The sequence below is a fragment of the Morchella importuna genome (genome assembly GCF_003444635.1).
Source record: "Morchella importuna strain M04M26 chromosome Unknown Morimp01GS002, whole genome shotgun sequence".
NCBI classification, from domain to species: Eukaryota; Fungi; Ascomycota; class Pezizomycetes; order Pezizales; family Morchellaceae; genus Morchella; species Morchella importuna.
This window is the reverse complement of record NW_025763399.1, coordinates 584,504-600,463: the sequence shown is the minus strand read 5'-3', so window position 1 is coordinate 600,463 and position 15,960 is coordinate 584,504. Positions and strand designations below refer to the sequence as shown.

General features: G+C 48.5%; 4 protein-coding genes across 4 annotated transcripts; 3 read left to right on the top strand and 1 right to left on the bottom strand.

The window, feature by feature from the left end:
• Window positions 1-1,273: 1,273 nt before the first annotated feature.
• LAJ45_01045 (uncharacterized protein) lies at window positions 1,274-1,959 on the top strand (the record flags this gene model as incomplete). The annotated part of the gene is made up of 3 exons (XM_046110643.1): window positions 1,274-1,355; window positions 1,424-1,594; window positions 1,790-1,959. 3 exons carry the CDS (start codon window positions 1,274-1,276, stop codon window positions 1,957-1,959), a joined length of 423 nt encoding a protein of 140 aa, XP_045975821.1.
• A 1,777-nt stretch (window positions 1,960-3,736) lies between these two features.
• LAJ45_01044 (uncharacterized protein) lies at window positions 3,737-4,326 on the top strand (the record flags this gene model as incomplete). Its single annotated transcript, XM_046110642.1, has 3 exons — window positions 3,737-3,818; window positions 3,874-4,056; window positions 4,115-4,326. 3 exons carry the CDS (start codon window positions 3,737-3,739, stop codon window positions 4,324-4,326), a joined length of 477 nt encoding a protein of 158 aa, XP_045975820.1.
• Window positions 4,327-5,217: 891 nt separating this feature from the next.
• LAJ45_01043 (uncharacterized protein) lies at window positions 5,218-5,879 on the top strand (the record flags this gene model as incomplete). The annotated part of the gene is made up of 3 exons (XM_046110641.1): window positions 5,218-5,299; window positions 5,408-5,754; window positions 5,814-5,879. 3 exons carry the CDS (start codon window positions 5,218-5,220, stop codon window positions 5,877-5,879), a joined length of 495 nt encoding a protein of 164 aa, XP_045975819.1.
• A 1,853-nt stretch (window positions 5,880-7,732) lies between these two features.
• Window positions 7,733-13,510, bottom strand: LAJ45_01042 (uncharacterized protein; the record flags this gene model as incomplete). Its single annotated transcript, XM_046110640.1, has 5 exons — window positions 7,733-7,894; window positions 7,949-8,075; window positions 8,156-10,412; window positions 10,475-13,153; window positions 13,210-13,510. 5 exons carry the CDS (start codon window positions 13,508-13,510, stop codon window positions 7,733-7,735), a joined length of 5,526 nt encoding a protein of 1,841 aa, XP_045975818.1.
• Between the last annotated feature and the right edge of the window lie 2,450 nt (window positions 13,511-15,960).

Sequence of the window (15,960 nt, the reverse complement as noted above, 5' to 3'; positions counted from 1 at the left end):
TGAGCATCTGGATATGGGTATTCTATTTTGAGCTCTTAGGTATTCCTTTGAGACACGAGGTAGATGGTGGGCTGAATGAGGATATAAAAATATTATTGGTCAGTATGCAACCCCCCTAACAGCGATTTCAATCTCCCTCGTTGTGCTAAAACGACGATAACAGCCTCTGGTTGACGAATACTTAACCAATCATATTCGATGGTTTAGAACTCATTACAGCATAATGCGGCTAACAATATAACCAATAGAAACTGGCCCCCTAGGCAGCGTATTTAGAACCCTAATATTTTCCGCGAACCCTAACCCACTTGAGTGATACATCATGACCCTAGCTCTTATGCTCAGAACCCCGGAACTACATCCAACGACGAGAGGAACAGTAGGATTGGGGCTTGATACTTGAGAAATATGGTTTGAATACCTGTGAGCCCTCCCCATGGCGATCCCGCGAGGGTAATCTGAGTGTAGCACATCGCATTTCTCTTATACAAAGTTGCAACTTGGGCACCAAAGGCCGTCTTGGTGACATATTAAATGGTTCTATGTCTTTCCGAGCCATATGAACTTGCGGATTTATGCTATGCTTAGCTTCACACATATTTCAACTATCCAAAAGCGAGTGATATTATATGATGTCACACACCATACACAGATGTGTGAAAGGGCACCCCCGAGCAATTTCGAGCCCTCTGTTACTGGCATAGTATACTCTTTAATAACTTTCATTTAACATTCTTTCATGGTGGAAATACCAGCGCTGACTTGTAGTCCAGGGCTTGAATCGACCATTAAGCCCAGTCAGAAGACCTCCGAAAGAAACTGAGAGCAAATATCTCGAGTTATTCCTAAGCACCGGATGGTATAAATTGAAATCCCATACAGAAGATTATAACTGTTGATTCTGGTTCGATACTCGGGCTGTGTGGTCCGCGGGTACTACTGATCATGACACCACGTTTGACCACAAGGCTAGCCTCGGGGATGCCACCCAATCACATGGTCCCTGCTGGATTATTCGTATTGCAAAACCTAATATCTGAAATGATTGGTCGCGTGCTCATGGCATATCAGGGCTCCTATAGGTCTCATAGTAGTTAACTCTGTAGAATGTAGGGAACGTGAAAACCATAAAAGCCCTAGTCCCAAGCGACCTTATACCAAGCCACAAATCTCCACTTCACTCACTAGTACCTCATCTTGAGAAGTATTATTTCATACCATTCCGATCTGCGATCCAGTTCCCATCACTAATCCAAAAAGCACCACCGCCATTATGTGTATCTACACGATCAACGAATACCCCTTCTGCAGCGACCCAAATATCTACGTCGGCCCCGAGGACGCCACAATGTGCGGTTAGTTGTTCCAGCTTTCCCTGTAACATCACCAGCTATTCTCTATCTCTAGCTAACATCATAGACAGAGGGCAACGGCAACCAGATGTGCCGCAAGTACAGCTTCACGGCCTGCGCTAATTTCACGCGGACTGGCCATCCATGCGTGAACCACAGGAGCGAGAGGAAGTACCGCCACGCAATCGAGGCTCGCGAGGACACAATTATTAGGGTGCACCTCACGGACTGTAATATGAGGGGTATGTTGATTTCCTGATTTGCGTATGGGCTTGGGACCCCCGGGTTTTGTTTATTGGAAGGCAGACAGGGGCAAACTAAAATAGTTAATCTGATAATACACTCCGCATTCCTATCTTTGTCTTCCGGGAAGACAGGCTTTGGAGCCCAAGAACCGCCCTTCACTTTTTAAATGTTTCAAGCTAACATGATGTCAGTGGATATAAACATGGGCTGCAAAGTTGGCAACGGCAAACGCAGCACCGACCACTTCAACAACCCGATTACAGTTGATGGGGTCCCAAATATCGGGCCTCAGCGTTGCCCCATAGATGGTGTTGATGGACAGATACTCATGCAGCTGATCCGAGAGAGAGAGAGGAACTAACCTCTAATCGCAGGCCTATGTTTTGTGAGATATTTCTTGTTTGGATTTCCTTTTTGCGTTTTTGCGATGAGTTTGGGTATTTGGTTTGGTCGGCTAGTGTTGGGGTGTTTATGGTAAACTCTGGTTGGAGTAATGGTTAGGGGTGGATTAGGCTCGCCCCCAGCCCATCTGCTTCCGTGCTTTCAGTGGACGGGCTGGTGCTATATCTTTCCCATTTGAGTGAGATCTTTTTGTATGTGGTGTTGGGCTGTCGGGTGACTGTTGGGCTCAATTTATATACAAAAAAATAAAGTTTTTTTAGCTTCCGACATTAAAATTAAGTTCTATTCTGCCCCAATATCACAAGTCGGCCTTCTATATCGTACTGTCGGCTCTTATATCACATTCTCGGTCGACACTTGTCAGGAAGATAATGTTCTAGACCCTACTGGCGAGAGTAGCTTGCTACTAAGTAGGGGATGAGTACGAGACTAATATAATCCCTACGTGCCTGGCAGTAAAGAGGCACAGCATCTTCGGCAGGAGTATATATCTGCAAATAAAGGCGAGATACGTGTTTATAGTGGGTGTTCCTAGCACGAACGTAAACATTTTAGCGCCGGCCAAGCTAGTGGATGTTACGTCTACGTGTGTGTTTAAAATCATTCCCAGCAGTCAGTCCTCCAGGTTCTGTTAGCATAGTGGTATATGCCTCCGGTTTAGGAAACTTATGACGACAGCGGATACCGGGTTCGAATCCCGCTTAGTAATTCCACTTTCAAACAGAACACTTTTTTTTTTCTCTTTTCAAAACTCCAGACCTCCTGCTTCCAGCGCTTGGCTCTCCCCATGATTAGTATAGCTGGCCTCTTATCAATGAACTTGGGCAGAATCACCACCCCGGAAATAACACCATGTTTCACTGACAATAGCAACCATTATGAGCAACAGCTTTGGTCATCCAGCTTCTGATAAGCAACAAACACTTCAATCGCGTTTTTACCGCTCCCATGCTTATAGGGTATTACCTTTCTCAAAAGATCTCTTCACAGGAAGGGATGTGAAGATTACATCTTTAACTACACCTTTGTATGGGAGTGGAAGAGATTGAGCTCCAGGGGGGGACTCGACAAGAACTCAGTCTGCTAAGGGAAAAGAGCCCTTAGAGCTTTTAACTATAGGCACCTATACATACCTACGTGAAGAACTCTTCCTTCTTCTGATATTATCAGAAATCACACATTTTATCGGCATTCCTACAACTTAAACCTACATTCACACAGGGGCTCGCAAGAGACAACATCTAGCAACTAGGCTAGTCAAGGAACATTTTAAACCTCGACAAATACCAATCACCGGGGAGCTAACAGTGCAATAAACAGTCAATTCCGTTTGTTTCCGCGCCGCGTAGCTTATGGAATGACTAGTCCAAAATCATGACTCGAACAGATACTATCAAATCAGCATGGCACAAAATTGCCTGTCACCGATTTATACTTTCCTTCACGGGGCACGACTCTTTAATCTGCCTCTGTGTGGGGTGAAGGCTAGCTACGGCCTCAGATTCTATAACCTCTGACACTCCCAATTGTGATACAAGAGCAGTGTTTTAAATGTGAAGGAAGGCATTCGAACTAGATGCTCGCCCATGGTTTCGATACTCCTGGCGATATAAGCTACACCATAGGCGTTGAGAAATACAGAAGGTACCAGAATCTTTATACAGATTCTTAGCTCCCAAAAGCGAGAGAGATTCGATATACACTCTAGTTTTAAAGTCTCCATAACATAAATCAAGATGTGCATCTACCAGATTAAAGACTTCTACTTCTGTGGCTGCCGCAGAACGTTACTCGATGCAGACGACGCCATATTCATGAGTAAGTTGATCCTTATAACAATATTATTCCATAGCTATATTCTAATAGACCATAGTCAAGGGCTATTTCAGCACTGATATAGTGTGCACTAGCTACACCTTCTATCCCTGCAACCTGATGCAGATCAACGGTACTCCCTGCGTAGAGTGGACGGGAGATGAACATGGGTATCGTAAGAAGCTGGAGAAGCGCTATAACACCATCATCCTTGTTTCCTTGGACGACTGTAATCTAGATCGTAAGTCCCTATGGCCCGACTCTCTGCTATCAGTTCAAACACTAACACACGAACACAGCCAATGACGACTCTAGGGGTTGTAAACTAAGGCGACACCGAAGAGAAACCGGCCGCTTCAGCGAGCCAGTTGTACCAGAGGTCCCACGCAGGGTAAAGCCAGGCGGAGAACAGGAGTTTGAGGAACTTATCTGGTCAAGGGAGAGAAATAGGCACCTGCTGGATAACGTTAGCCTCTTTGGCGCTGGCGAGCGTTGTCGGTTTTCTAATTAGCCCATATCCAACTCTTCACCTACTACTACTACTTCCTTATCTAAGTGCCTAATAGTATTATCCTATTTTAGCCTCCTGTTTTATGAGTACCTCAGCTACTTGGTCTTTCTATATATGTATTCGTATACATTACTTTACTTTCTATATCCACGCAATGAAATCAAAACCTCATTCTAAACCATCTGTCTCCTGCCATATTTAAAGTATAGCGCACAAAGGCTAGCGCCACACAAGTGGCTACACTGCCCCCTCATCCGTGGCAACCCCAATTAAGACCATCATATGTACCCTGCTATACAACATGGTATACATCATAATGCGTAGATGTAGAATTGTCATATAATAATCAGTGAAAGCGGCAGCTATACACGCCCGAGGCGGGGGGGCGGGGTGGATTGGTGGTGGAGAGGTGCGTACTAAGGTGCGTAAGGGGGAGCCAGCTGCGAATTGCAGATTAGCATCGGAGTGGCTGTTTAGGCGACAGATATTTTTTTTGGTAGAGGTTTATTCTTTAGATAGTCCCTATTTTTGCTTTCTGCCGCGCCATTTTGTGAATTTTAGTTGCTTTTTTTTGTGGTGTGTGGGATAGCACCTATTCAGGTTGAAGCTGTTCGCACTCCAATTTTACGTGACAAGCATCATTGACACTTTTCAATATTCAACTGCAACAATTCCACGATCAAGTTGCTCCAACCGGAATTCGGCTTATAATGGCAAACCCCAACTCACGCTCTCTCATTAACATCAACCCAAGAAAACCATAAACAGCAATAAATAGTACCCGCCAAGCCCTGCGGCCAGTATAAAAGCACAGGCACAGCACACCCCAGCCACAAAATCTGCAACAACCTGATAACTCAGCATCACGGAATCGAAGGTCGACAAAAAAAGATGTGTATCCACCTAGTTAAGAAACACTATTTCTGCTCGTGTGACGAGACGGAGGTGACGCCGGAGGATGCCTGGTTACTTTGTGAGTATTAAGACCAAATACCACTTCACCCCACCTCTTCCCCTTCTTCTTAAGCGTCTTCCCCCTTACGAAATGAGATTAATCTTCTAACAATCCTCTTCTCTCCAGCTGCCACGGACGATAAACGCCACTGCCGCACCTTCACCTTCTACCCCTGCACCCACACGCTCAGCACAGGCGTCTACTGTACTCCGTACACCTCCGGCAGCATGGACAAGTTCTACACACTCATCGAATCCTTACCCAACACTATCGTCCTCGTACTGCTGTCCGACTGCAACAGCGACGACTGTCAGAACTCGCGCCCGCGCGATAAGACAGATCGATTCAGTGTGCCGAATGTGCAGAAGGTGGTGCGGACGGTGAAGAAGGGCGCGGAGGAGGAGATGCAGAGTACACTGTGGGTGAGGGAGAGGAATAGGGCGTTGTTGGAGAAGGTGGGGTTGGTGCAGGGGGTAAAGGGGGAGGAGGTGGGGTGTGTGATTGGGGCGCGGGGGTGTTGGTGGAGTGTTAGACTGTTAGGGAGGATGCCGCCTACGCAGAGGGCGCCAGTAGGGGGGCAAGGACAAGTTCTGGGTGATTTTCTGCGCTGGTTGCGGCATCTTAGCTGTTTCCAGTCTCCTCCGCATCGTAGTTTAAGGCGTAGAGCTGAACAGATTCACATATCTCACTAAGGTTTCCTATTTTCATTTTGTACATTTACCTCTCTCTCAATCTCCACTATTATAAACAGTTTCCACCTCATACTTCGCCCTCAAGCTCACCCAAAATACCCACAGCAAGATCACTCATGCTCTATCACTCGCCCTCGCCGCGTCACAGAACATCACTCGTTCTTTTCTCTACCGGTCCTGACGACGGATTATTGTCTGTATGTAGAGTAGAGGCCAGCAAGAACCAAAACTCTTTTAATCCTCTATCACCAAACTACAACACGGCAACCCAATCTAGTAAATACAATAGAGTCATAGAATATCCCCACTAATACACCTCCCCCATATCAAGCACCCCCCTGAACAAAAATTCCAGCGACAGCCCTAGCATAACCCTGTCCTATCACCCCATAGGACCGACTAACTACATAATACTGGAGCGCTATCGAGATACATATTCTATTCGCAAAAGTTGTAGATTTGGCATTCTACATGATAGTAGGGTTAGGGTTTCGTATATCTTGGCGCTAGTGCACTTAAACACTTCATATCCTGACTTTTTACTGATTACTGCAAAAGAGTTCTTTAGCTACTCCTCATACTGGTAGGCATAAAACGCCGGCCTTTACTTCCATATGAGCTCTCGTTAGACGCAGGTCTCATGAAGCTGGCAATCAATTAATACTCGTCACTACAAATCCGGCCATTGACCTCGGAGCTCTTCTTTCCCTACCTGTTGGAGAATGATGAAAAACAACCGTCTCCCCGGCCTACTTGGTCTCCCCAAACCCGACCACGTTCTCCGCATTAGAGTCTTTCAGTGCAACCCGTTCTTCATTTCAAAGCGAAACGGAAACTCCTGCAGCCAAGCATGCGCTACCATTGCAGCTGACATGTCACTTTATCAGAAATACACAGTGCAGAATCTTCAGTCCTCAAGTATTTCTCAGCCTACAGCTTCAAGGCCTTCCTCTATGCCTTCTTCGTCAATAGCTTCATTGCTTCTTGGCTGCATGAATTTCCCTTTCACTTTGAAAATGGGTTACAGGGTTGCACTGAAAGACTCTATTAAGTATTTTTTTAAAAATCACTAAAACAAAACCCTAACCCCTACCCTCTATCAATTACACCTAATCCTGATATCTATTCTCCCCTAACCCTGCACCGCTCCCCTAACCCTGTGATCACACCCCTAACCCTGTAGCCACCCCCCCTAACCCTGTAACTATTCCGAAAACCACAACAATGACACGGGAACACATAAGCCCACTAGTTGGGCTCTTATAGAAAAACCATGTTAGCAAATATCACCTCCACTGATTATCCTGCTAGGGCCATTTGACACCGCTGTTTTGTGTGGTCCTCGAGTATTGGCCGTCGGCCTTGATGCTCCGTGGTATGGCCTACGGACTTGTTATTCTCATAGGGATGGTACATAGACCCTTTCTGGATACGGTTGATCAAAGATTTCTAGATATCTATTTTCTTCACGGATTATCACTCGAACCACCCTTCCTACTGAAAACGTCTCTTCCGTAATTCCACTTCAAAAGATACACAAGATCACAGAAATATCTAACGGCTGCTGGCGTCATGTTTTTCCCAATTTGATTAAAATTTAGCTATTTGTATGCTTGCTAGATATATGAAATTAGAATCTCCTAACACCTACTCATCTCCCTCCCTAAGGTAAAATAGAACTGAATGAAACTTCGTTTTATGTACCTACCAAGGGGGCACGCATCAACGAAGAGACCATGGAGATTGTGGCCCTTGAGTATCACACCAACGTGCTCGTGCTCGCGGCAGTCGCATTCGCCACATAAACCCCAATCCTCCCCGCACCCCCACAATACGCAAACGCATCGCCACCACACAGCATCCCACACTGTGAGTCCGCCACCTTCGCTGCCGTTGCCGCAATCGCCGCACCGCAATAACACTACCGCCATGCATCAGTTACCAATTTTTGCGAGAATAGATTCGAACTACATACCTCAGTAGAGTACTCGACACCAGCGTACCTATATCCACCCGCTTTACAGAAACCGACGCAGACGGTCACGTTCATCCCCGAACTTGCAGTCATCGACCCTGCCAGTGCACGTTCATTGACGCCCTCACTACCGCCGCCATCGACATCAGCACCACCCCACGCAAGAAATCAAATAAAAAAACAAAACGGAGAAAAAAAAGGACATACCTATAACACCCCTGCGACACATACCCATCCACGCCCTCGACAATCTTCGGCGCTCTCGACAGCACAATCGCCGTATTATTCCACACCGACAGAGCACTGGGACCACCACAGACCAAGTCCGGATTTCCACCGCATGCCATAACGCACTGTGTTGACCCGCCGATCGTGGACCCGTTCTCTAGGGTGGTGCTACAGTAGCATTCAGTGGAGTATTCGGCGCCCGAGAGGGGGTAGCCTTTAGTTGTGCAGTAGTCCTGGCATAGCGTGGGGGTCATGGTGCTGTTTGCGAAGCTGGCTTTGGAGAGGGCTCGGCCGCCGGAGGGTTCGTTTGCACAGCCGAGGTATTTGAACTCTGGCCTTGCGGTGGGGATTGAAGATGTTGAAGACGTTGGAGATGTAGTTGTAGCAGAGGTTTTCTGACTGGTAATTGAAGCACTGGACGATGTCAAACTAGAAACTTGCCTCGAAATAATCATCGAAGAGCTCGAAGGAATAACCGAAGAACTGGACACAGCTGAAGAGCTCGACGCCGCCAAAGTGGTCGATGAAGTCGGTAGCATCACCGACGAACTCGACACCGCATCCGCCACATACACATTCAGACTCCCAGCCCCGCCACAAAACGCATACTTATCCCCGCCACACACCATCCCACATCTCTCCACCCCCAACTTCACTGCCGTCGCCGCCAGCCCCGCTCCACAATAACACTCCGTCGCATACTCAACACCCGCATACCTATACTTCCCCTCTTTACAGAACGCCACACACGCCTCCACCGTCATCCCACTCGCCGCCGTCGCCGTCCCCGCAAGCGCCCTCTCGCCCACGCCCTCTGCCCAGCACCCCGCCGACACATACCCACCCGCACCCGCCACCACCGCCGGCTCCCTCACCGCCCCAATGTCCGTATTGTTGTAAACGCTCAGCGCGCTAGGCCCGCCACAGATTGCGGCCGCGTTGCCGGCGCAGGGCATTGTGCATGCGGAGGAGCCGAGAGTGGAGCCGTTCTCGAGATGTGCGCCGCAGAAGCATTCACTAGCGTATTCGACGCCCGACAGGGCGTGGCCGAGGGTCGTGCAGTAGTCTTGGCAGTGCTCGAGCGTCATGGTTGAGTTTGCGAAGCTGGCGAGGGCGAGGGCGCGGCCGGTGGTGCCTTCGGTTGTGCAGCCGACGTATTTGAAGTTAGGTCTTATTGTTGCGCTTGGAGTTGCGATAGAGGAGGTTACTGTTGGTGTTGATGAAGTGGTTGGGGAGACGGTAATGATTGTTGAACTGGTGGAGTTGCTGGCGGTCATGTCGCGGTAGATGTTGAGTCTCCCGGCGCTTCCGCAGTACGCATATGCATCGCCGCCGCACAACATGTTGCAATCCCCATCATTGACCTTTGCCGCCGTCGCAGCAATTGCGGAGCCACAGTAACACTCAATACCGTACTCCAGCCCCGCATATCGAAAACCTGCAGCTTTACAGTACCCAACGCACCCCGCAACTGTCATATTATTCGCCGCCGTCGCGCCCCCGGCAAGAGCCCGCTCATTCAAGCCTTCGGTGTAGCATCCTTGACTGAGATACGTATTCACACTCGGCACAACAGCCGGCGTTCTTGGAGCACCCAATAGTGTGTTGTTGTACACCGACAGAGCTCCCGGACCACCGCATATCTGCGCAGGATCCCCGCCGCAGGCCATGATGCACTGGGTTGTGCCGCCGATTATGGAGCCGTTCTCGAGAGTGAGGCCGCAATAGCACTCGGTGGAGTACTCCATTCCGGAGAGAGGATAGCCTTTACCGGTGCAATACTCTTGGCATTTCTGAATAGTTAATGTTGAGCTCGCGGTGGCATCTTTGGAAAGGGCTCGGCCATTTGTCCCTTCGTTTGCGCAGCCCAAATATTGGTAGCTGCCTGTAGGGACCGCGGACGGAAGTGTGGTGGACGATGAGATGACAGAGGTGGATGAGATTGTTGGAATAGTAAGAGTTGTTGAAAGGTTACTCGACATTGTTGAAGACGAAATGATAATAGTAGACGAAATATTGCCAGAAGGCATAGAAGAAGGAATCATAGTCGTGGATGAAGCAATGCTCGAAGATGAAGACGAGATGGTTGTATTCCCGGGAGTGTACTGGCGCCTGTCTGCAAACAGACTCATGTACGCACCATCCCCTCCACAATACTCTTGGAAATTACCTTTACAAAGATACTGGCAATACGTATCAGCCACCTTCACGAGTGGCGCCTTGGTCCCACACCAACCTATAAAATATATCAAATCAGCAAAATGAAACACATCAGTTGATATCATGGGAAAGACTTACATTCACCCTCATACTGCGTCGCCGCAAATGGGAACATCTGCGGTTTTTGGAAACAGTCCGTTTGGCATATCCCATTCGTATTATTCACACTATAATACAACAGCTCCTCCAGGTTTCTCGCAGGATTCGCATCCTTAAAGCATCCCAGGTACCGATACCATGCCTGTCCATTCGAATCCAGCGGGCCAACCTGAGTCGAAGCGCCATTGCAGACAAAATCAATCTCATGCTTCCCAAATGTCGGATCATTATTATTCATTGTCCACACCGCCTTCAGGGTAGTCGGATCCTCATTCACCTGGCTTTTCGGCGGCGAACAAATCAACGAAGCCTCCTCATATGCTCCCGGTGCAATCTGGGAGCCTTCGGCGATGGAGCCAAGCGCATTTACGGCGGCGAGAGCTCCGGATACAGGTGGCTTGGAGATGGTGGTGGTGAGCGTTGTTCCGCCTTTGTTGCTCAGTCGCATAGTCCTGAACTGCTGTGTCCCGAGTGGAACTTGCCCGAATTCGAACGGAACACCGGCTTTGAATTCTACCCAGGTCCCGTTTGGACGCTGCCACTCCAGCACTGCTTTGGGTGCAGACCCTGCAGTTCCGAACGCGCCCACAACCTTTCTCCCGCCATTCGTAGTGATTCGCAGATATACAGTAAAGTACCCTGCCTCAGTGCCATTGAAATTGACCGTCGTCAAGATCGATGACGTTCCGGGAACAGACGACCCGACCGGCGGAAGGTTTACAAAAGTAAACGGACCACTTTTGGTCGTCCCGTTTGATAAAAACGGCCCTGTAGAGCTATTTGCGCTGATTTCGTAGCTAGTAATGACCAGCGGGCTCTGTCCGTCATTTTGAATAGAAAATTGAAGGTCCTTTCCGGCCGTGTCTGCACCGACGATCGACTCGCCGAACGATAGTACGTTGGGCTGGATGGTCAAGATTGGTGTCTGTGAGAGGGCAACACCGCGGATGCCGACGGGGGTGTTGGCGGCATACTGCTCGGTTCCACCGTTGGTAGTGCGGATATTGATATTTGTACTAAGCGGCCCGACGGTCTGTGGTGTAAAGTTGGCACTAAAGATGAACGTCTCTCCAGCTGCCATGGTCTTCGGGAGAGTATATCCAAATGCCTTGAAATTCGTCGAAATATCCAGATCGATAGTATTGATTGTAAGAGGGATCTTTGACTGGCAGATGATACTAACAGTAGAGGTATTTCCAATATTAACTGTTCCGGCATCGTACGGCGACGAGCAGTTCAGCGGCATATTTACGGGGGATCCAAAGGCGGTTACATATCCGGTATGACTCGTCAAATACACCTTCCCGTCCCCAAATGTTGGTCTAGAGAATTTTACCTGCCCGACATTATTGAGCAACGCCAGAGTCGGCAAAATGCCATTCACCGGGACAGTGCCATATGCTCTCAGATTCGATCCATCCACATCCGAGATCCATAGAATTCCAGAGCCAGGCTGTCCATTCAGTGATGTGACCGCAGCATGCCCGACGCCTTGACGGCCTGCTGCACTCTCCGTTGTGACACCTGCTTGTATGAAAACAGGCTCTCCAGCACTATTCTTGCCAAACTTGAAGGCGACGGTTTGGTGGCCCACGGGCGTAACGTAGACATATCCGCCGTCATGCGGCCACGATCCCGCAGTCGCAAAGACGGGTCCTGCCATCTCGATTACCTGTAACGCCTTATCCTTTCTATTGACACCCATCTGGTATCCACCCAGATCATCCAAATTGAGGAAATACAGCTTCCCTGTCTTTCCCGCCACACATCCTATCCTCTTCACACTATCCGTCGAGAACACCTTTGGATCCAACAACGCAAACCCGGATGTGCCCAAGTCCTTATCCATTCCATCCAAATCTCTCTTTTCCCACGGCATGAAGAAATCCGTCGGTGTCAGAGTCCCATCACCGTTGATCGCCATATTGACGACGGCCTCTTCTAGCGATGTGGGCGGCTGTCTTCCAGGAACTGGGTCGTCCGCAAGCTGACTCGCATACCCGTTTCCGGTTGCAAAGAACATCCTCCCCGGATTATCACTCGCCAGCCCACCACCGGACATCCAGATGCCACCTCCGATGCCATTCTTCTCTGTGCCCCCCTCCATCGCATACTTTGTTAACAGCCTCCCCTCCGTCGCATGCCATCCAATGACCCACCCCGTAAAGTTCCACTGCACACAATGCGATGCGAATCCGGCATATACATAGTCACCAACCTGCAGAAGCGCCGGCCGCTGGTGGTGTTTACCGCCCTCAAACACCCTCCACGGCGCATTATCGGCCACAATGCCCTCCAGCGGGATGGGAAAATTCGGCTTACTCTCCAGTGTCATCACGTCCAGTGCATGAATGTAATAACGCCCTGCCTTCAGTCCCTGCGGAGTGTTGATGGTCTGGTCGACGTATGTCTTGGTGGTGACATACCACACGCCGAGATCTGGGTCAATGACGCCCGTTGCAGTGGACCCGACGCAGTCGGCGATGTCGTTGCAGCCTTCGAGGTCGGGGCTTACAAGGAAGGGAATTGCGAGCTGGCGGGAGGCGAGGATCTCGCCGGTGGTGGCGGAGAGGCGGTAGGCGATGTTCATTTGCGAGATCACGTAGACGAATTGGCTTTGCCCGGGGGGCGTGAAGACGAGCGGCTGGGCATAGATCTCTACATTTGCGGAGTTAGGACGCACTTGAAAGCAATAGATTACGGTCAAAGCTTACGTTCGGTAAAGCCGTTGTAGTTTCCGAGGAGCTTTTGCTTCCAGATTTGATTGAAGCTGCCGGATGAGACGACATTGGGGTCGAGGTTGTGGGTGCTTTGGTAGCCACTGCGAGTGCTGTCTCCTGTAGTCCTCGGAATGTCAGTTTCGATCGATGTTTCGGTACCGGGGGGATATAACATGCCTCCGCTAGTGATTGTGTCTGTTGGATTTTTCGAAACTTTTTCTGCTGCTGTTGCTTGGATATTTATGAGTAGCAGTGCCACCGCAAGCGCTACCCATATCTTGGTAAACACCGCCATCACAGGATCAAAATTCTACGGATTGAAAATGATGCCTATAACTCCAGCAAACGTACTGTTAACCACAGCTCTATTCTACTGTATTCGAAACTTACTTACCAACAATTCCCAGACGGATATATTCCTTAAGTGTTCAACTTGGAATTGTCCTCGACGATGGGTCGAAGGATGATAGAGTTAACCCGGATTGAAAGACAAACAGCCAGCATTAAGTACCTAGCTACGAGCAGCCCTTCCCTTCCTTTCACTCCCTACGCCTCCCCCCTGTTTCCTTCAGGAGGCAAAAAAAAATGGTTCACGCCTAAAATCGTCCGATTACATGGTTTTCCGGGTACCCGCGTCCATCTAGCCCCAACCTTCTTTTTCAGCTTTAACTCTATCTCGAGAGGGGTCCAGAATCGAGATAGATGTAAGGGGCAAGGCGTGAAGAGATGGTTGTGGAGATTTGCAGGTCCATATACAGACATAAATGCAATATAGAGTGACTGCCTACTATATTGTATTCTTTGTGTCACTAGCCATTGCAGCGATATGGACTCTACTTATCAACAGTTTATAAAGTAGATATCTTTCCATGTGCGGTTGATGTGCTACTAGCTACTTACCAAGCTGCTCGGGTAATGTGATCCAAAGTAGCAGGTGTCGCGATGCGCATCGATAGATATGCCGTTTTGATGTATGTAGCATACAACTCGTTACTGTACACAGCAGGAGCTTAAATCGGTGGGGCCTAATTAAACGGGTCAATTAAATAAATTATATTGATCGATGCAGGGACTGTAACTGTACTAACCTCTTCACAACGATAAAGCAATAAGATATATATATATCTACCCTTGAACACTTATATAAATTTCAGTAGGGAAAGAAATGGATTTAATTCCTCCGCGGTCTTGTGTAACCCGTACCTGTTATCAGCAGCCATTTCGGTTCAGGCACAGTTACCGCATCCTAGAAAACATCCTTTCTGTGGAACAACCGTTAAAATCTTCGCTCTATCGTAGCACGCGTTATTCGATAGAGTTCAGCGGCACCATCCGTTTCTCCGGGGGAGGGGCTGAAAGCCAGTATCCGGGATTGTTCGCATGATATGTACCTTGGACCTCAATCCGTCGAGAGGACAATCAAGTGCCGGGGGTGTAACCAACCATTAAGTTCACATTGAGGATTTTGGTTGACTACATGTATAATTTGTCTATCTAGTTCATATTGCTGTTAGTTCTAGCCTTGATATCGAACTATAGCTAAGGCGATCACACCCGGTAAAGCCAGCAATTACTTACAAGACCGTTTGTTTGCCTCGCTCTCCCGGCACCAAGTACCTACCCATGTCACTGTCGCGTCGAGGCGTTTGGCGCAGGCACAGTCACAGCGGTGACCCCCGATATGCTCCCTATTCAAGCATGCGTCTTCCAGCCGTGCGGATTAGATCTGGAACCATTCTTTGAAACTCTCCCGATAAATTACCCTCCCGCCTACCTGCAGGCCCAGTGCATTCTTTTCGTCTAGGCTAAGGAGGTATGGATTAGGGGCCTGTGACGAACTCGGGAGTTTCAAACTGTGTTACTAACAGACAGTTTTAAACTGGTTAAAAACTGGCTTGAGGAAAGCTAGGTGTCATGGTTATGAACTAATCACTAGTGTAAACCGAATTTTTGTATGGATTAGGGTAACTCGAGGTGTAAAATCGGATTAGAAAATGAAATTTGGGGTGGATTAGGGCAATCTTGGGGTAAATTTGAAGTGGAAATCAAGCTTAGTTCATGACATCTGACAGTTAAAAACTACTGTTTATGACAGGCTAAGTTCGTGACGCTGTTTTTGACTCGAGCTCTGGGTTCGTTACGGGGCACTAGTATGGATATCGATACCGGGTACTGGCAGCTTTCCATGGCGGAAGGAAGGGAAAGGTTCTTGGCCTCGGGACTGACAATTCAGTACTCTAGATCTATCCTCTCTTAGTTGGTAGAGAATGACTATATCTGCATCTGCGGAAGCCGACTTTATAAATTATTAGCACGATATATGACTACAAAGTTCTGGATATCGGGGATTGTAGGTTTGGTTTTTGACAAGATCAGTGGGCACTGACTTTCTTAGACCCAGAGCTAAGCTAGAGAGGTATAGTCTACATCGCACACTCTCTCCGATTTCCCGCCCACAGGAGTCCCGTATCAAAACCTGAGCAGATCGGACGGGTTCTCACTCCCGTTGTTGTACCTCTAGACTAGCGCAGCGTGATGTCCCTTCCCGGGGTTTGTGCCTCTCTCTGTCAATGCAAAGATGGACGTAGGTACAGTCCACCACCATGGTAACTGAACCGACCGTTCCGGCCCTGCATATAGCTACATATCAATTAGCTGGTTAAAAGGAAATAGACTGATTACTCTCAAATGGTTTGGATCGATGGGTAAAATTAATTGAGCGAAAGGGCAAGCAGAAGGTCTGCC